Below are 21869 nucleotides of genomic sequence, written 5' to 3'. Positions count from 1 at the left end.
ACTTCCACAGTCATAGCCTACTCATAGACTTTGAAAGGCCTATGATAATAGTTCTGTGATTAAAAATCAACAAATATACAATTGAGTACCTATAGTTTCCTTATACTTAAACTTTTTCTTTCTACTATGGAGATTGTATATTTTTTCTACCATGACTATTAAACTATATTTTGCTCTAGGAATAAATATTAAACAGCTTATACAACAGTCAGTTCAAATGACTTTTTCCAAATTTTTATTAGCAGTAAAAAGCAATAAGATGCTTACATAATCGCCAGTGAATTTTACCTCATTTTTAATGAATTACTTCTCATAAGTGAATGTTGGAGTCTGTTCTGTTTGTACATACCTTTTTTAAAAAGTTAGAGCTTTATAGTTATATGTAGTAGCTGAGTTCATCCTGATAAACTTGTATCTTACAAGTGGGTCTTAAGACTTGAATTACACTAAAATAATCTACATATGAATTATTAGCAATGATTCTTACAAGTTTATTATGATGGGGACACACTGTTAATTTGAATTATTACATGTGTAAATGTTCATATTGAAATATTATGTGGCTGCTAAATTTTATGAGAATATTTTGATAATAGTTATCATTAAGGATAGCAAAGTTTACAGTCTTTGAGAATTCTACCAGTCTCTGTTTTTCTGTTTAAAAGTTGGTTTGGTCTCCTATCATTACATGGAGAGAAAGGTAGGAGTATTCCTTGTATACAAACATGTTTAAATGGGTTTATTTACCATGTGACATGAAAAATCTAATATCTTGTTATATATTAGGTCAATATATTTATTTAGATAATTTGAATCATATTTGTAAGTTTAAAACAAAATATTTCAACTTGTAATCAGTAATTGATACCTATGATATGTGATTGAAGCTTAATGTTGAAAGCAATGTAAGAAATTGGGAAAAAACATACTTTTCTGAGAATAGAAATATTTCTCTTTATGTAATATGGACTTATCTAGTGAATTGCTGCTAGGTCATACTGAGTACTATTTATATACTGGATTATTTGACAATTAGAGATTGTCTAGGTAACAAAATTAGCCATTAAAATGAAATCAACATAATGATGGGCGAAACGTTACTGGTATAAACTTAGTTGGTGCTATTAATTCTCATATAATATTAAGGAAACAATTATGATTTAGCCATTTGGATCCTCTTTTGTTTACCCCCTACTATTCTTCACTATTTTGTTGTAAATAAAGAGTAAGTCTGAAAAAATTTACTTATGGGATCAAATATGTGTTTAAGGAATTTGCAAGCTTGGGAGTCTGGGACCGAGGATCAAAAGTTTGTGGTCAGTTTGGGCAACTTAGTGAGATCCTTTCTGGAAATAAAAAGGGCTGGTGATTTAGCTCAGTAGTAGAGCACCTGCCTAGCATGTATGAGACCATAGGACAATCCCTAGTACCACCAAAACAGAAAAACAAACAAACAAACAAACAAAAAAAGAAAAACCTATACATATTTTTGTGTGAAAGCCAAAATGCATGGCCTGCCAGTGGAGATAAGGATTCCAATTTGGTTCTAGCCCCTACTCATAATGTGAATCTTGAATTAGAGATTTGGTACTAAGATAGTACCAAAACTTATACTGAGTCTGATAGTTTACTGACTATAAACACACACACACACACACACACACACACACACACACACACACACACACACATATATTCAGATATAAATTTGCTTCATAATAATTCATCATAATCTTTTTAAAATCATTTTATTTTTGATTTGCATGTATTAATTGCATATGTTAATGAAGTTCAGTGTAATATTTGCAAAGATAGATAAATGGTATTTCATGACACTAAAAAACTTCTGCACAGCAAAGGAGACAATCAACAGACTGAAGACACAACCTACAGAATAGGAGAAAATATTTGTGGCTTTTCATCTGACAAAGGATTAAATTCAGAATACACAGTGAATATAAATTTTAAATTTAAACTTTTCCTTCAGAATTTCTGTTAGAGAAAGGTTGTTTACAACCATTTAATTGAGTCTCTTTTTCTGTTTTGACTTTACCATATTTCTTGTAATAAAGTGTCCTTGGAGTTGAGATTCGTATAATGAAAAAGTATAATGTACTAACAATGTGAATCCTTTTGAGTTTTTTGCAATATGTATTTTTTATTAGAACACGAATTAAATTCAATTTCTATCACTTTAAAGTTAGTTTTCATACAGTGTTGAACTATGAATACTAGTGTCTTTCAGTGTCAGAGGATAGCAATGATAACCTACATATATGGAGTGCTGATGTGCAATGCACAGTTGAGATTCGTTACCTGGGCTCCCACATGTAATTTTCATACCCTCTACAACTTGGAGTTACTATTATCATCCGCACTGTCTGGGCATTTAAGAGATTTGTCTAAGGTCCTTAGTAAGTCATGGATCCAAATTTTATGTAATTTTTTAAGTTGATCCAGAGTTCATCTATTAAAGTACTTAAAAGAAATGAAATTCCTTGAGAGGAATGTGTTTACCTACTGGGTTCTTTTATGGATACTAGGAAATACAGTTCAAGGAGCAGATTTATGGGATTGATGTCTTGTCCCTGGCTCTGCCATCTGGTCTGAACAAGTAGAAGCAGCTTCATTAGTGATGGGATACTAATGCAAAAATGGTGGGGAACAGCCTGTTATAATGAGATGATAGCAAAAGGAAGGGATGCTGTCAACATGAAACACCTCTGTACTACAGCTATTACAAATCCTATGCCATTTGATGTTCCCATCAGTTGTGTGAGACACAGGCAACCTGGTCCTCATTTTTACACCTGGGCAAAAGTTAACTGAAGTAGACAAACATTAGATCTCACAGAGGCCATCTTCTTAATGACTGACAGGAGTTTGAGATGCTGATCTTGGAATTTGAAGACTATATTATTTTTTCTATGTCATATTTCTGCTATTGCTCACAATTTTTAAGATTTTTAAATCAATCATTTTTGATGATATTAAAGATGGAGGTGCAGGAGAGATTAAATGGCATTGATGTGGCAATAAGCATGTGTACTCTTAAAGCTACTGGCTCCCCCACTCCTCACTGTAGTTACCCCTTGCACCACTACTTTGGTCCTTCTTGAGCTCTGAAGTTTCCATTTCAAGTTTTCTCTACACTTGTCTTTATCCTTAAGAAGAAAGTACATGAGGCAAATAATTCTCATGTCTCAAGGCATTGAAGAATATTACCACCACCAGTTTGAGCCATCTACTGTTACCAGAAATGTTTAAATTCTATTGGGTACATCTCAAAAGTGGCCTTTTCCTTGGTGTCCACACCTATCTTTCTTTCTTTATCTTGACCTTCCTTCCTTCCTTCGTTCCTTCCTTCCTTTGTTCCTTCCTTCCTTCCTTCCTTTTTTCTTTCTTCCTTCCTTTCTTCTTTCCCTTTCTTTCTTTCTTTTTTTCTTTCTTTCTTTCTTTCTGATAGATAGATACTGGGGATTGAACCCAGGAATCCTTAACCACTGAGCCACATCCTCCACCATTTCATATTTTTTCTTTTGAGGCAGGATCTCACTAAGTTGCTTAGGGACTCACTAAATTGTGAGGCTGGCTTTGAACTCACAATCCTCCTGCCTCAGCCTCCTGAGCCGCTGGGATTATAGGCATGCACATCATACCTGGCAACACCTTTATCTTGTACATATTTGATTATCTGGGAATCAAATGAGGTACATTATCTTATTATGTATTCTGTAGACATACTATTATGTTATTGATTTTATGAATATCTCCAGCTAGAAGTGGCCCAGGAAACTTGAAGCAATTGAGAGCAATTTCATGTTTCTGCTCCTGCTGTTTCCAAATATAAAAATCAAGGTCACTATATACTTTTATGGATCTTTTCTATGCTAGGATCAAGGCTTTTATTATGAGAAGTAAAATAGTGCCTAAGAAAAACAATGATATTATCTTCTGATCTTGGAGCTACACATTCTGTTGAATAAGCATGGGAAAGATTAAAACATTGGAAGATTTGAAATAACAAAGTAAATGAATTTCTTTGAGGTTATTAACTTTTAATATCTCAAAGTAAGCTTTTGTCACAGGCCTTATTAGGTACTACCCTGTAACCAGTTTTTGCCCTCTTTTTTTTTCCTAAAGGAATCTTAATTTTATTAAGGTGATAATATTCCTCCACCAATGATGTACTTACAGCCCCATATTCCAGATGTGAGTCATGGTGATACGATTCCCTTAGACCATGATTTATTGAACTTAATCAGATGAGCAATTATGACTAATGAGTCCTCAGGTGAGAGACACTTGGCCATCAATTGGAAATGATTTCTTCAAGGGATAAAAAGAAACATATAGGATAAATAGGAACTCATTTGTAAATATTTTTAATTGAACATTTGGATTGCTGTAGCCAACCTATTAATGTGGGGACATCCACCAACAAATAGTAGAAAGAAAATATGGTGAAAATTTAGATCTAAGACATCATTAATCCACTGATTTAACCAACTGTTTCGCTCTTAGAAACTTTTTGTATGAAGGCTGCTATGTTTTCAGGATGATGATACTATGCATGTGTATGTTATACCAAGGATTGAACTCAGCAGAACTTAACCAGTGAGCCATATACCCAGCCCTTTTTAAAATTTTTTATTTTGAGAAAGGGTCTTGCTGAGTTGCTTTGGGTCTCGCTAGGTTGCCAAGGCTGGCTTTGAACTTTTGATGCTTCTGTCTCAGCCTCCTGAGCTGCTGGGAATACAGGTATGCACCACTGCGCCTGGCAAGATAATGATTTAATTTTATTTTTAATTTGAGGATCTTTTCTTATGTGCTCTCTACTCCCCCCAACCCAACTTCACAGCTCATGCTTTACATTATAACAATAGAATATACCAAGACTTCACATTTGTGACATTGTGCAGCATATTTCCATGTTCATCTAAGAATCATTTTTATTAACATGTTTATAAAGTGATTTGATATTGTAAGATGATAGACACTAAATAAAAACTTATTTTCATTTTTCAAATGTTTCAAATGTTTCATTTTTCACAATGTTACAAACATACAATCATAATTTTCCCATAGCCTCAGGTACCTCTAATATTATCTATGCCTTTTTTTCTTCATTCATTCATTTTTTACTTAGAAATTTCTGCAAGGTGCCTGAATAGAGTTGTATTAATGATATATTTTCTTTCCCTTTTGAAATTCATCAGAATAGACACTGAAATGAAGGTTTTATTGCAATTGTCTTTAAATTTAATCAGTGTATTTATTGCTGCAAATGTAGATCTATAAATGATTCTTCTCTCATGAAAATATTCAAGTGCTGCATTCATATTATTATTGTAAATTGAAGTATATGAATAAAACAAAAAGTAAAGAGTTTTTTCACTAAATGGCACATATGTAGTCCTTTTCAGGTATTTTTAGTGTACTTTCAAACAATTTAAAGTATTTGATACCACTAAACTTTATAAAATATGTGGATCAACTTTCTTGGTAAAAATGACTTGTAGCTATATTGCTCACATTTTCTTCCCCAAATGTAGAAAGTTGGAGGAATGGAGCACTTAGGAAATCCTTAGCTTTTTAAGTGACACATATTAGACCCTAGTTATCAATACTGTAAAGTCTTAGTAACTTTGTAGTGGCAGAAGAAAATGATTTGATTTGACTGTGTCACTGGAAGAAAAACTATCGTAGAAGCTTTATATCCATTTTTGGTCCTGCTACCCTGGAAAGGGTATATGCCAGTTTCTAAAGCTTTATTGAAGAATTTTCAAGCCAGAGTTCAGTGGCTGAGTTTGTTTCCAAACTTGAATTTCTCGAGTTTCAGAGACACAGACTTCTATTAGGCCACCAGGCTAGTGAAGCGATGTTTAGATATTATTTCAATCAAAGAACTGTGTTCCATTACCCTGGGATCTATGTCAAGCTGTGGATTAGGTTAAAAAACCAACAAAAGCTCCTGGTGGTTGAAAGATTATAAGTGTTTTGCTACATTACTGCATTGCAGGCATGAGCACGTTCTTTCAGTGTTTTAGAGTTTCACAATGTTACAATTAATTAATTGTGTCTATCTAGCTAAAACACTAGTCAGAGTTACCGTCTGCACTTTTAATAAATCCTTTGAATTCCCTTGATCTTTCTTTTTTCTTATCCTCCCTGTGTACTGTAGCACAACTTTCCCAAACCCATAAAACTTTGATTAATGGAACAAAGAATTAGACTTGAGATACCTGCTTTTGTTACTCTCCCATGCTTCTCTGACCTTAAGGTCGCTTTCTAAATGTACCTCAGCCTTTTCTCTTAAAGAACAATAAATGAAAAATATGCAATTTTAAAGCATGTCTACCATTGTTGGTATTAAATCTTTTATCCATACATATATAGTGTGCATATATAAATACATAGAATCATATATATATGTATGTGTGTATATATATATGTATACACACACATGGACAAAATATTTGCTGTATATATTCATATACTGTTTCTTTTCTAGGAAATAGTTGACATTTCTTCATTTTTCTTCATTGTTCTTTAGGTTTCTGACTATAATCTGTACAAAGTAGATAGAAAATAAAGTGGGGTAAAAAATCATATTGTCAATCACTCTTTGGACCTTATGGTTTCTTACGTGAAATTAAAATCCATTCATCGATTCTGAAACTTTTCTAAATAACAAAAACTCTTTGTCTCAATTTGCTTCAGACTTTGGTAAGCAGGTTTAACTGTATTTTTTAAAAATCCTATGTTTTGGTCCTTATTATTCTATGCATAGAACTTGATTTTTTTTCCCTTTCAGAATTTGAGTGAGATAGTCTTTAACCTCTGTATTTTTCTCTCTGAGAAGTCTTTCGGCTCTTCTTGGCAAAAACAGAAAGAGGCAGAACTGCTGGTAGAAACATGCTTCATCCTTGACCCTGGTAGAAGTCGCTGCCCCCCAGCTGTGCAGAGTGTATTTCTTAGTAGGGAGCCTGGTCCTGCTCTCACCTGGTGCTGCTTGTGTAAGAAGCCATCATGTTCAGATTCAAAGGTGGCCAAGATAGCATCCTGGGGACATGTCCCTTGCATGAAGTAGAGCCCCAGTTCTGTTGGGATGCTGCTGAGTGGAAAGAAGGTTGGGTGCCCTGCTGAGAGCTTTGTGATTTGGGGGGTGGAACCCAGCAGGGGGTGTCCTGCTAGGAGGAAACAGTCAGCTCTCTTCCCCTTTCCGTTTGAGAATTTCTGAGGTAAGATGCAGATCATTACTTCTTCCCTTTCCCACAGCTAATATATGAACTCTGTCAGTGACACAAGGATCTACCTTATTTATGCTTCCGTGTGCAAAATCAAGAAGTTGTAATTGACGCTATGGTAACTTTCTTCCTTAACAGAGTGCCTCCTGAAAAAATAGAATATAATTCAGAAGAACTCAGTTCATCTACTTCTCCAGAAAACAGTGAAGTAAAAACTATACCTAGACGATGGTTGGTTGAGAGCCTCAGCTAAAGAGATATAATTATTCCTCTTAAAATTTTTAATTGCCTATCAACAAAGTAAATTTCTACCAGTGTTTTTGCTTCTAAAAATAGAAGAACTTATGCAGTAAAACAGGTCAGATAGTACGTAGATAACATCTTACTTGCAGTGCATTTAATTAATATTAAAACTCCAATGCACAGTGCATTAATGGTGAGATTATAAGACATTATGTTTTGCTAAGCAGGAGACGACAATTTAAGAGTTAGAATTATGGGGAAGAAATGATGTCCTCCTCCTTCTCTCTTTTGTAGTTTTACATTGAACTAAAGAGATCATTCTTTAAGATTCAACACCTAAAGAATGCATTTTTAAAAATATTGTTCAAAGCTGACCTCTGCTTTTAGAAAAGTTTATCTGCACTTTTTCATCTGTTTAGAAACATACATTTTTGGTTAAGAGATCGAAGACAATCTCTCTTTGTCTTTTTTATTTTTTTCTCCCTGAGCTAAGGAGGTTGAGATAAAAAAGAATGACTGCTTTAAAAGTCACACATGGCTGTAATTTAAGATTTTTTTTCCCTCTCATTGTCCGTAACAGTTGAAAGAAACCTTCAATGAAAGTTTATTAACTAGGCCAATGCCTGAGGCAATAAAGGTTCATTTATTACCAGTTTCTTGGCTGTTTTTCTTCTTCTATTTTTCGGTTAAACTCATAGCGTAAGATAATACTTCACAAAATTAAACCTTTGACCTTCTGTAGAGTTAAGTCTCCTTTGATTAGATAAAGTAACAATTTATGGTCCAGCATGAGGTTGCACACGAAATGAATAATGCAGCAGACTCCGTGTGGACTGAGAATCTATTGCTTTTGAAAAGATGAATGCTGTTTAAAGGGGGGAAAGTCCGCTTAAGTGTGTTGTCTTTATTCAGTATGCACTTTAACAATATTTCAAAAGGCTTTCCTTCCAAGATAAAGTTATGTTTGCATTTTCTAATTCTCATAAGGAAGATGTATGGTAAAAGTGTTGCAGAAAGCTTTTGAAACTTTATAGGACTCATGCATGTGACTGTGTCACATATTCTAGGCATTACAAACAGCTGAATTATAAAATTAAGTGTATGAGAAAAAAGAGCACCAATTTTACAAATGAATTTCCAAATAATGAGACAATTAGAATATTATAATTTGCAATAACATTAAGTGGCACTATTAATATGAATTAAGGTAGTATTTAACAACTTTAAGATAAAGAAGAAATGTAATAGTGATAATATATAATAATAATATTAAAGTGGTTCTTTGTTTTCAAACCAACCTATAGGAGCTCAGTCTCTGATTAGTATGATGTAGTAACCTTTGAGGATAACAATAATGTTTTAAAATTTTTAAGCTTAGGTCATATTATAAATTTGAAATGCCATAACTACTGTCAAAACAGTGATTAAATATAAACTTTCCAGATATTTCCTTCATTTTTCTGTTTTTTTTTTCAAAATTATTTAGAAAAAGTGAGAAAAATCTCAAATTTAATAATGAAAACATTTTATTGGGATTACTTACTACAGAGGAGACATGCATACTTGCAGAAACAGAAGTGATGTTTACTTCTATCTTCAGCTCAGTGGAGGTAGTGAGATGTGTACATAGGACAGGTCTGCGTTTCTCACAAAGCTGTTGTGATTAGCTGGTTGTTTAAATTACTAATTGACATGCAGAAATTGAATGCTTGAGAGAAGTGTCTTAGTTTGGTTCTTTTTCAATTAGCTTAAATTATTTAAGGTGAATAAATCTACTGCAGTGATTTAGTTTCTTTTAATAGAATCTCATAGTGCAACACAAATTAGGTCAAGAGAAGCCATTGGATCAGTACAGCTACTGATATTGCTCCTAAAAGGAAGAGATGTGAGGAAAGTTGAGGAGTTTCTAAGACGTACTGGTGTTTTGAGACAAAGTGAAACGCTCTTTCAGAAAATGAAATTGTCATATTTCTTAGGTATTAAACATCTCTTTCTCTTTGAGTTACTTTTTTTTTTTTTTTTTTTTTTTTTTTTTTTTTTGTACTAGGGATTGAACTCAGGAATACTTGACCCCTGAGCCCCAGCCCCAGCCCTACTTTGTATTTTATTTAGAGACAGGGTCTCACTGAGTTGTTTAGTGCCTTGCCATTGCTGAGGCTGGCTTTGAATTCACCATCCTCGTGTCTCAGCCTCCGGAGCTGCTGGGTTTTCAGGCATGCACCACCACGCCCAGCTCAAGTGACTCTTTTTGCAACAAAAAGGAGAAGTGAGTAGTATAACACCAAGTGTTGGTAATCCTTCCCTAGCATGCACTTGTTCTCTTCAATGAGCTGCATTGAATATATCAGTCAAACCTTTTAGGAGCAATAATATTAAACCTGAACAGCATTTATTCTTAAAAAAATGATGTAGGTCACATCATAATCAATCTAAATAATTTGCTTACCTTATGCTCAAAGAATTAACTAACTTGACCAGGATTACAAAATTGTGCCAAGAAAAAGCCTTCATTTACTTTTACCATGCCACCTTCTAGGAGATAGATGACAATCATTTGATGCTACCCTTATTTCCTTTGAATCCTTTCTATTACCTGGTAGTATCTGTTTTTCTAAATTGATCAGGATTGTTCTTTTCCATGGTCCAGTTTTAAAATTGCAACCCAAAACCTACTTTCCAAGTACTCTCATCATTTGGATTGTCCTTGTAACCCGATGAGGAAAACACCCACCTTGCTGACTATGGAGAATAAATGATGTGGATATACATGCAAAAACCTCCTGATGGTGAAGAATGCATGAGTCTCCACCACAACACCCTTTGTTCTTCCTGTTACTTAGGGATTGTGTTTGTATGTTATTCTCAACTCACCCACAACACCCTTTGTTCTTCCTGTTACTTAGGGATTGTGCTTGTATGTTATTCTCAACTCACCCAGACCCTGACCTCAGTTTAGAAGGAAAGAAAATGCATCCGCTTGCTGGCTATCTTTGTAACTACATGAATACATTTCCTTCATGAGTCTATTCCTTCAAAAAGTTTATATCACTATGTCAGAGAACTGCTGTAACCACATCATTCCCAGTAGTCCCACGTCAGTTGGATAACCTCCCTAAGCAAGGCCTAGATGGAAATTGGTACCTGTGTCTCTTTTTTTTTTTCATTTCTCTCCTCTTCTCACCAACAATACTACACTGACAAGGCACCATGTGGTACCTGGATTCTGGAAAAAGAAAAACAAGGAAGACTTATTGAAGTATCAAAGGATTTAGTAGAGGATTTATGTGATAGTAACAAAAGTATAATATTTGGGGAGATTATCTTTAAGCTAAAATGCTGATGATGTTATTCTTTTGTAGGAAATTAAACTTATGACACCATGCCCTCTTTTCACTTATTATAGTGCCTGAACTATCACCAGTAGTAACAAGTAGCTGCTTCAAAAACATCCTTTTGGATTATCATGCACTGTCAGTCACTCTCATGCTAGTGAGAGCCAGCTGCCTGGGGTCCATTAATTGAGTGATTTTGCTTGATACAGGTAGTAATAAATGCTGGGCCTTAGACCAACATGGGGGTAGCTAGTGCCTATTTTATCAGAGAATAGAAAAGTATAATAAATGGAATGCTTCAAAGAAAATTAATGTTTGACTGTTTCGAGTTGTTTATAGTTATAAATTGTTCCATTTTGAAACTTTGCAAAGGAGAATAATTTATTTACTTTTCTCTTTCTCTCTCTTTTTTTTTGTGTTTTGCTGTATGTATGAAATAAAATTCAGGAAAATATTCCAAATTTTATATTTCATGAATACTATAGATTAAAAGTTTTGTGCATAAAGATGAATGGCCATTATTTCTATAACAAAGATTTTCTAAATCATGTAAAACTTAATCACAAACAAACATTTAGATTGGATTTCTAAATGGGCTCAACTAATATTTGTGATATCCTCTGAGTGTCTATAACCTAGACTTCTTAATCCATAAACTACTGGAGTGAAAGGGGTCATTTTCTTTCAAAGATTACATAGTTTAGGGTATTCTGTACTTTTCTTTTACATTTATTGACAGAGTCAGTGTGGTCAATGCTGAACTGGAAGTTAGAGGAACTGTGATTCCTCTATCATTATTTAATGGTGTGACTTTATAAAAACAATTAACCCTAGTGCCCTTAAGTTTCATCATTAGTAAGACAAAAGGGTCACACTAGTTAAAGTCTTTTTATTCCTCATGTTGTTAAAGGTCTATCCAAGTGATGACTTAGAAATATTTTTCTAATGGTAGTAATATTAAAGGTGGAATAAATGATGTCTATTCAAGACCTTGTGCCAAGTTCAACTTTGCATAATTAGTTGACATTTTACTGAAAACCAAATTTAAATTTTGTATTGATTATGTTTCAGCCTGTTTCTATGAGTCAGTGATCACAAGGTGAGCTTTTCAGAAATGTCCATGGAAATCGCTCAGTGACTTACACATGGCCACATGATATCCCCATGGTGTTCCCTCCCTCTGACTTGACTGCTGCTATAACCCCTTCTCTCTAGGAAACTGGGCTTTTAAGCTATTCAGAAAAAGAATGCTAAATCTAATGTCTATTTAATTTATCAGTCATTAGCAATCTACTAATAATAACGTATTTCTTACTATATGTTTCTCCAAATCAGTGGGGTTTTGTTGTTGTCATCAATGCAAATATTTTAAAAATCTAATTTAATCGATTGAAAACCTGAAAACTGGTATAGGGAGTGTTTCCATTAGTGGCCTTAAGGATCAATTTTCCTTTTCTCTGCAGAATACAAATGTGTTACAAAGGGCAAGAAAAGTCAGTCTAATGGACATTAAGAGACAAGTTCACACTGAAAATCTCCAGTCTAACCAAATTTACAGTTAATTTACTTATTCTTGTCATGAATCCTTTCTATTATTTAAGCATTCAAGAGTGGGGACAGGCATGGTTCACTCACAATTTTCATTTATTTAGAAAGCATTAAGAAATAACATAATTGAAAATAAGTGTCAGGTTTTGGACAGCTGGTATTTAAAGAAGGATAGGAAGAAAGCAGGGTGAAAAAAAAAGGTACTGATGTTTTCAAGTTATACTGAGCCAAGAGTTCTTAAGACTTGGAGAGATTTCAATTGAGTTGTAATTCAAACTCATATGGAGCTTACAATGCACCTTCAACATAGTTTTGCAAAGCATCTATAGGAACTGTCAGGAGCAGAAAGATTACTTCACAGTAATGACTGTTGAATTGAACTATGCTTTTTGATGTTTTACTTTCTGAATTGAATTGTTAGACAAGATTAATTGCACACAGTGAGAGTTTTAAATGAATGACTATGTAAAGCATTAAGTTTCTCTGTATGGCACTTGGGGAAAAAATAGCTGGAAGGTTTAAGTGAATAAATGTATTTAATGCACAAAATGCCTGGGCTAATTTTAAAATTCCTTTACTAACATCCTTATTGAAAATAGAAACCCACTTTATTCATCTGTCTTGGTTATATTGCTCTGGTTGAAGTAATTTAATATTCTTGCTTTCCACTAATCTTCTAGTTCAACAGAAGTAAACAATAGGTTTCATAAATTAAAAATACACTCTTCTGAACATGCTTATAAGATTAAAAAAACAAGGCTGTAAACATTTATGACTGAAACAAACTAGATTGTTCAAATACTGCCATGATGTATCATGTATATCAATATGGCACTGATATCAGTTAGAATGCAAACAAGGTTTTAAATGATGTGCCCCTTCATTTCAGCTGGAGAATCCGCTTCACACCATCTGCCTATCAGATGGTTAGGAACCAGGACTGCGTATTAATGCCACATGTTCGATTTTCCTCCTTCTTGTAATGGTTAGATTCATATTGCTAATAGCTGTGCATGAGCACTGTCGATGAAATTTCTGTGACGGTGGAGTGATGAGATATTTATAAGCCTCCTGTCTCCCTGAATAATCAGTAGGAAGAATGCCAGACATAAATAACTTATCAATTCCAGAATATTAATAATAACTACCATTGGTTATAATCTACTGCATGTTTAATCTGGTTCCTTCTAAATTTGAGTAAAGTAACAGACTCATAAAAAGTCTTTAATTTGGAAGGCTTGAATACTTACCATCTCTTGGATGTAACCCATTTTATTCAACCATTAGGTTTTGGGAAATGCATTTTATATGGAATGCATTGTAAAAGTAGACAACATATCAAACATTTGGAAGTCATCTTGATGTCTTTGAAACCAAAGATCAAAGATTGGACCTTTCAAGTTAATGAGCAAACAAACAGATCAGAGAAAGAATTTGACAGCAATATGTCTCTTTTATTGATATTTATAATCTACAGTTGTAATCTTCTATTTATAACTAAGGGCACTAACTTACTTGAAATTAATAGAATGGGGATACTTTTCCTTTTTTAAAGAGTTATCAGAATTGCTTAATGGCATTTGAAGAATTTAAAGACTGTTTTAATAAAAGTTGAAAGCAGAAGAAAACTGCTGTCTCTAGAAAGTAAAATAACATTCCTAAATGGGAACAATGTCTGCTTACCTTCCAAAAGATACATCTATGCACTGGTTTTAGGATACTGAATTTGAAATAGCAAAGGCTTTGTACAAATACATCACAGAAGTGAAGATTTAGTGATTTTATGATAAATTTGATCAATGTAGGCAGCTAAATCAAATGATTTGCTAGAAACATGATTTTTAGATATCCATCCAAAACATGGTTTTTATCCATTTGTCAAATGGCTAAATTTGTGTTTTATGCTGTTAAGTACTTTTTGTCATATTTGCATTTTTGTGAGTAACAGAACAAAGGTACAACTAAACATAAGGACATGATGGATTTTAGGCATTATTTCACAAGATCAGTTATGATGTGTGGCAGGCTTAGAATTATCCAGGCTATTGCACATAGTTTTTCCACGGTAAGTCTCCATGACACTCCTGTGAGGTCAGAATTTTCCCTATTTTTAGAGATGAGATTTTTGGAAGCCCAGGACAGTGCAAAACTTGGTGTCCTATACAAAATAAATTTGATGCATTTTGTCCAAAGTTTGTGTGGCTCTTCAGAGTATTTTCTTCAACTGCCATCTTGTACATATTCTTTACATAATAGCAAGCTTGGATAATCAGTAACTTCTATGTTGGTGACTAAATCCATAGGAATTTGGAGGACTTTAGTGAAGCATTGAAAAAGAAAAGTAAAAGAAATTGATTAGCTAGGACAAACATTTTTAACAAGAGCCAGTTTTAAAAATAACATAGCACACGCTTTGAAGGAGCAAAGCGGAATGGAGTGTACAACAATGTGTTTCCATCATAATTCATGCAATAATATGACAAATCATGTTTCTAAGTACTTTGTAAAGATCTACTCATTCCTTTAAATTGCAAGTGATAAAGTTTGTTGTGATCAAATAGGAAAGAAAAAGAAACCTAAATATTTTTACATCACATAAGGCTTATGGGATACTAACCTTCATGTGATGTGGGGTCCCTTTCCTGAAGAACGATAGGAGGTCTATGACTGCATACTATGTGACCTGTTATGCTTTGTCTGAGGAAAAGAACGGTTTTAAAACAAAGCATTTCTAAATCCATTGTCTTTACCAGAGAGAAGGACTTTAAAATACATGTGAAATTTCCTCATTGCTGAGGATAAAATTGAATTTACAACTTTTAAAAGTGAAGTGAACCCATTAAATTCCAAATTTTTAAATTTTATGACTATTTCAGTGAAATTGACATAGGTGCACTAAAATAGGTTGAAAATCATAAACTATAGCTTATATATCTTTTATATGTATTTTCATGTATATGTAAAATATATGCATATATATTTTAAACACTCTAATCATTCGCTATTACTTTAAAGAATACTAAGAATATAAGATTTATTTGAAAAGTTACCATAAGTAGTATATTTGCTGCCCAATTTAAGTTTTTATGGGCATTTCACATCTGGAAAGATGGAAATGATATTATTATACAGATTAAAATTATTCTACATTTGACTTAGTTCAGTACATGTTTTGTCTTGGTGTATGAGGTACTATAAATCTTGGAGTATAAAATATAATGGATGGGTTAATCATTTCTTAGTGTGAGAGACCATTTATTTGTTCATAATATATATCATCTACTTATCTTCTATTTTGATCATTTTTGATACAATCATTTGCCTTTTAACAAGTTGGTTCCAATGCTCACTGCCCTTAGATTATTTGATGGTCACTTGAGTTTGTATTTTAACAAGCTTCCCTGTTTTTAATTTTATTTTTGTTGTTATTGTTTTGTTTTAAGCATATTCACTTTTGAAAGTCACTGTGATGATGATCTGATTATTTAATAAGTATCTTTCTGAGGTACAGATATTCTATGTAAATGTTTACTTATGTTTTTCTCTAGATTATATTTTTACCTATCTAAATTAAAAAAAAATATCCTCCAATGAATAAAAAAAGCTTATGAAAAGTGTATACTTTGAGAAATACTAAATTGTCTAATTCTGAGGTCAAAATGGGTTGTTTTGTTTGGGCAGAGTTAAAAGTAGTGGTAATTTACAATATAAGGCACTTCAGGGTTGGGAAAATTCTCCAGGAGTTTGAGGCAAGGAGAGAAGTCTGACAAGTGAGAATAGGGTTACAAAGAGAGTTTAAGAGTGTGTGGTATTCTCCAATTTCATCCATTTGCCTGTAAATGCCATAATTTTATCATTCTTTATGGCTGAGTAATATTCCATTGTATATATATACCACAGTTTCTTTATCCATTCATCAATTGAAGGGCATCTATCCCATTTGTTTACAATAATAAAAAAAAAAGAGTGTGTGGTAAATATTACGTGTCACCAGTGTTTACACCAGTGGGTGATCCTTAATTAAATAGAAAATGTCATCAGAGTTTGAATTCTGTATGTAAGATAGGCCAAAGACTTGAAATGTTTTCTTACACTTTTTTTTCTTTTCTGAAGGCTGTTTTAATTAGGGAATGACATACACAATAGAACCTCTATTGAAGGCTAGAGCATAGATTGTAAACTAAATTTTACTAGGGAAAACAAATGGAAGGGGGTCTGAGAATTATATTGGAGATTTGTAAGAAACAAAAAGGAACTGTAATAAATATGTGGGGGTGGAGTTGGGTGAACATTTTGTGATCTTCTCCAGCCCTAGGCAAGATGGACCTATGAAGAGTCATGATTTTATATTAAATTAATGACATTTGTTACTCCTACTATATTCACATTTATTGTAACAGAAAAACAAATGGGTTAAATTACTTTTCATTGACATCGTCAAAATAACTACTGTATTTCTCCTGTCTCTGCAAGTAAGCTGGTTTGAGAATTATTTTTTTCATTCAGTGACAATCTGTGCCAAACATGGTGATAGATGTCTAGGATCCATAAACTAAGAAAGTATTTCTACCCCTTTGGTGCTATAATGTAGTTGAAGGAACTAGCCATAATTCCATCAGAAATACTTAATAATAGTTCCATAAGATATTCTCTTAGAGCTGTACCCCCTCCCCACCAAAAAAAAAGTAAGCTCAAGAAAGTGATCAAAGCCAGGCGCGGTGGCACACTCCTGTAATTCCTGCAGCTCCTGAGGCTGAGAGAGGAGGTTCACAAGTTCAAAGCCAGCCTTAGAAAAAAACCAGGCACTAAGCAATTCAGTGAGACCCTGTTTCTAAATGAAGTACAAAATAGGGCTGGGGATGTGACACAGTGGTCAAGTGCCCCTGAGTTCCATCCCCAATACCTGGCCTCAAAAGAAAAAAAAAAAAAAATAGAGATCAAGCAACTGCTTGGTTCTACTCAGATTTCATATTAAAGTGACTCATGGGATGCAGATGCTAATTCACAATAAGTGGGTGGCTAGGGAAAAAATAGAGGTACTTTGGATTAGGCAGAGGGGAGTGAAGGGAGGGGCGGGGGTACCAAGGTAGGAAGGCTAGTAGAATGAATCAGACATTATTATCCTATGTGCATGTATGGTTACACAACTGCTGTGATTCTACAACATGTACAGCCAGAAGAATGAGAAATTATACTTCGTTTATGTATGGTGTGTCAAAATGCATAACAAAAAGTATTAGAGAATGAATAAATAAATAAATAGACGAACTTTTGAAAAATGACCTATGGTACAGTAAAATCAACCAAAAATATATAGATGCAGAGACTCCAACTCAGACCTTCCGGGTCAGAATCTAAGATGGTAGCTATTTGCTTGGTTTAAAAACTCCATGACTGATTCAGATGCACAGCTAAGGATGGTGAACTCACATTCAGTGTGAGGGATGGGTTGGGGAAAGTCAGGTCTGACTATGGAAAGGAATGAGTATTAAGCTAAGCTTGGAAAGATTGATAACTGTTTCCTAAGTAAAGAATGAAGAGCAAGGAATCTGAGCCTGCTTCTTTGAGGAAATAATATTTAAGCCATTACATGCAGGAGGCACAAGCAAGTCTCAGGCAAGATGTTTAAAAAAAAAAAAGGAACAAAATATGAAGACTACCCTGAATGAAGGAATGATGTGGTCTACAAGAGGAAATGAAAGGCATAAGTATGTGGAGCTCAGAGATCAAGGTGGTACTGGGAGAGCAGATGATTCTATGCTGACTGTCAGAGAACTGAACACTAAGAGCCCTGACAGCCATGTGACATATCGAATCTAAGCACAGGCATTGGATGTCATGATCGGATGTTCATTTTCATGAGGTCATGTTGACTTCTGCATGAAGAGTAAGAGATTGGAGGTGGGGAAAGTGGAAGCTGTTAAAAGTTTATTGCAGTAGTCTAGGGAAGAAAGCATGGAAGGTTGCCCTGCAGGGGCAGTGGAAATGGAAAAAAGAAATAAAACATGGAAGCTTGCACTGAGGGGACAGTGGAATTGAAGGAAATTGTTTCAATTTGAAAGCTATTAACAAACTAAAATGAAGAACCCATAATATGGCCAGGAGGGGTAGTAAAGCTAAAATCAGCAACTCTCACTTAAGTCACAGTTTTCTTCCTGTGTTCCCAAAACTGGACTAAAAATGGACTATTATTATGTATTTTACATAATAATATGCAAGTGCATATATGTATGTGTGTGCATGCATGTGTGTGTATATGACACAACGTTTGGAATAGCATTAGAAATGCAAAATTGGAAAAAACTGTCAAACAGAAAAGTAAAGGAGGTTTATAAAGTAGATCAGTTATTAAATAATAAAATTATTAAAATGGAGTTTTAAAAGTTAAGAGCTAATGCAGTCACGTAAGGACAAGTATGATTCTCCTAACTTAGGTGACTGTGCCAGCCCACAGATCCTGCAAAAATCCTTCCTAGGTTTGGATCTAACTTACTGAGGAGCTAGAATGTATGGCTTGCCTTGTTTTTATTAACAATGATGTGGAATTCCTTATGTAGTTTATCTTATTTGATTCCGATGTCTTCCGTTTGGTATCAGAAAGGTTTTACAGAAGAAGAAACCATTCTCAGGAAGACCTATGGCTTGTCCAAGACCAGTTCATGCATAGCTATGTTTCATGTTATTTAATTTGATTTGGATCTATTTGATAATAGCAATCATATCTCAAGTTGTGGGTTTATCTTTATTGTTTGAATACTATGAACAAGTTTTGCTTACAGCATTAATCAAAGACAAAGGCCTGAGAAGTGTCATAAACTGCAGACAGTTTAACATCAGGCAACCAAGGGAAGGGACAAATGAGATGTTCACATTGGTGACAAGGCAAAATCAAGGAAGAGATTTTCTGGGAAACAGACTTAGAATTTTAATAGAACAGGAAAGAAAATGTTCTGAAACATCTTTGAAGGAAATGAGTAATTGGGGAGAAAATTCAATCATAGGAAGATGAGAGAATCAGCTCAAGTTGAGACTTAAAAGGCAGTGAATGCTCAGACCAAACCCCGATGAATTCTTTGAATTTAGTTCAGTGCCTTTTAAGGGGCGGTGATCAGTTTTCCCTGCAAAGATCCTATCTGTAGGTCTTGTTGAGTTGGGGTGAAAATGGTCAGGCCTCTTTGTGCTGATCTGAAAGGAAGGTGAAAGATACTCATACCGTCTGAATAAGTAGTAGAAATTTTCACAGAAAAAGACTTCCTAGTAATTTCTTGGGCTGCAACTTATTTGCTATAGTAACTAGAAGTGATGATTAGTGGAGGGGAAAAGAGGAGAGGGGTGCTCCGTCTCTAATCTACCAACTGGCTGTTGAAATAAATCACACAGATAAATTCCCAGAGAGCAGGAGCACAGCAGTTAGAAATACTAAAGCAGCTGTAGCTAAAAGAATACAGTGAGGGGTGCTGGCAAGTATATGTATCCTCTCAGAGATAAAGTTCTAGAATTAGGAGAAAGTATTCATATATTCCATTGTCATTTTGCAATGAGGAGCGCTGGGCTAAAGTAAATTGACTTGATAAAAGTTCACACATTTAAGGCAGACAAACCACTTCTGTGCTCAAAAACCTTCTCTGGTTATTATCTCTCTATATACATATTTAAAGTCAAAATAGAGTGGTTTTAGGATTCTGATCTTCCACTCTCTGGTCTCAAACTTTGTTTCTAATCTACCCCTACCTGTTATTCTCTGGATGAACAGAGCTGGGCTATTCTAGAGAAACATCATAGTACAGTGGTTAAGAATGTCAACTCCAGGACTAGAATGTGCTGATTTAAATCCCGTGTCTGTTTTCCTAGTCTGTAAAGTAACTTAAATCACTTAAATTTTAAAAAAACTGGATCAAATTATTTTTTGTTATGTATTATTCTTCTTGAGCACCTTGAACACAGGGGAGACCAAGCTGTGTACAGGTCATCATCTAGTGGATGCACAGACATTTACAGTACAGCATGGCACACACTATAATAGAGGTATACGTGTGATCCAGGAGAGAATAAGACAGGTATCAACACAGCTGGGATCTGGGGGGATCTGGAGGGAGCTGGGGGCCAAGACTCGCAACAGGAGTGGGATCTCACTGGAGGATCAGAAGTCAGTCAAGTGAGTCCCAGAGCAAGATCACTCCACATAAAGGGAATGGCATGTGGGAAAATAGGTTTGAGCAGGCATTTAGTGTATGGGAAATGGTGGCATGTCCACAGACCTTGTTGTGGCATGATATGGCAATGAAGCAACTTTGGGAGATGAAAGTGGGTTTGTACTCCTTAGATAAAGGCCTCATGGATTAAGCCAGCAGTTCTGATTTCCCCCTCCTTTTAGGCAACTGTAGGGGATTTTAAACAGGGAATAGCATGTTCATATTTGTGTCTTTGACAGATAGTCTGGGTACATGTCCACGATTATATATCTGTCTTAAATTATGTTTCTGCTAATATTTAATTTGGAAGTTAAGAAAGCACTCTCCCCCTTTTATTAATGTTGCTTCATTGGCTAGTTGGGAATGAATATATGTTATCAGAGTGTTGCAATCAGGTATGCTAATGTATGTTTGTATGTGAGTTATATGAAGTACATGGACTATTACATGAAAAATCAGAATTTGAATTACCTCATTTTTAATTTATTCTTTTAAGGTCTGACAGCAGCAGCTGCAGCAGCTGCCGCTGCTACCAATGCAGCTATTGCCGAAGCAATGAAGGTGAAAAAAATCAAATTAGAAGCTATGAGCAACTATCATGCCAGTAATAACCAACATGGAGCAGATTCTGAAAATGGAGACATGAATTCAAGTGTTGGTAAGTTTTATGTTCACTAAAACTGTGATCACTTTGCTATGGAATTACTTTGCTAGAACAAAACTATTTGTTACTCTTTCAAAAAATTGTTATGTTCAGTTTGAAAACAATGCATATTTTGAAGATTCTGAGAACATGCACTCTAAGTAATACTTACCAATATTATCTTATTATAGTACCAAGCTTATGTCTGTAACTTTTACAATAAGTATTCAATTAACATCTTATAATACAAATAAATTTTAAAAATCAGAATTCTAAAATATTGAGTATAGGTTAAGCTGACAAATATACACAGTGCTACACTTTATGTTTTCATTCTTTTAATGCATTTTTTAACAAGTAAGAAATGCACTACCATTAATAGCAAAACATACAGTAGCCTTGCCCCAAATTATGGGGGATGCCTCCCAAGACTCCAGAGGATGCCTAACACAAGGGATTAGTATTAAACTCCATATAATTACTATGTTATACATATATCTATGGTAAAGTTTGTTGTAAATGAGGCACAGTAAGAGATTCACAATAATAATAAAATAGACCAATTATAATAATGTACTATGCTAAAATTATCTAAGAGTTATCAATTATGTATTTCTGGAATTTTTCCATTTAATATTTTCAAAGCAGAGTTGATTCAGGT

General features: G+C 34.3%; 1 protein-coding gene and 1 long non-coding RNA gene across 3 annotated transcripts in view; one reads left to right on the top strand and one right to left on the bottom strand.

Annotated features, from left to right (window-relative positions):
- Positions 1-21869, top strand: part of Dach1 (dachshund family transcription factor 1) — a 391202-nt gene that overhangs the window by 189561 nt on the left and 179772 nt on the right. For both annotated transcript variants that reach the window (XM_047553395.1, XM_047553393.1), the window contains exon 3: positions 21062-21223. In XM_047553395.1, the coding sequence (XP_047409351.1) occupies positions 21062-21223 (162 nt within the window). The remainder of the gene's footprint in view (positions 1-21061; positions 21224-21869) is intronic.
- LOC124985045 (uncharacterized) overlaps positions 4750-21869 on the bottom strand; it is a 65274-nt gene continuing 48154 nt past the window's right edge. The window contains exons 2-3 of the long non-coding RNA XR_007108790.1: positions 10635-10716; positions 4750-4777 (exon numbers count right to left, since the gene is read on the bottom strand). This is a non-coding gene — a long non-coding RNA (uncharacterized LOC124985045). The remainder of the gene's footprint in view (positions 4778-10634; positions 10717-21869) is intronic.

This window comes from Sciurus carolinensis, chromosome 5 (genome assembly GCF_902686445.1).
Source record: "Sciurus carolinensis chromosome 5, mSciCar1.2, whole genome shotgun sequence".
NCBI lineage: Eukaryota > Metazoa > Chordata > Mammalia > Rodentia > Sciuridae > Sciurus > Sciurus carolinensis.
This window is presented reverse-complemented; position numbering and strand designations above follow the sequence as displayed.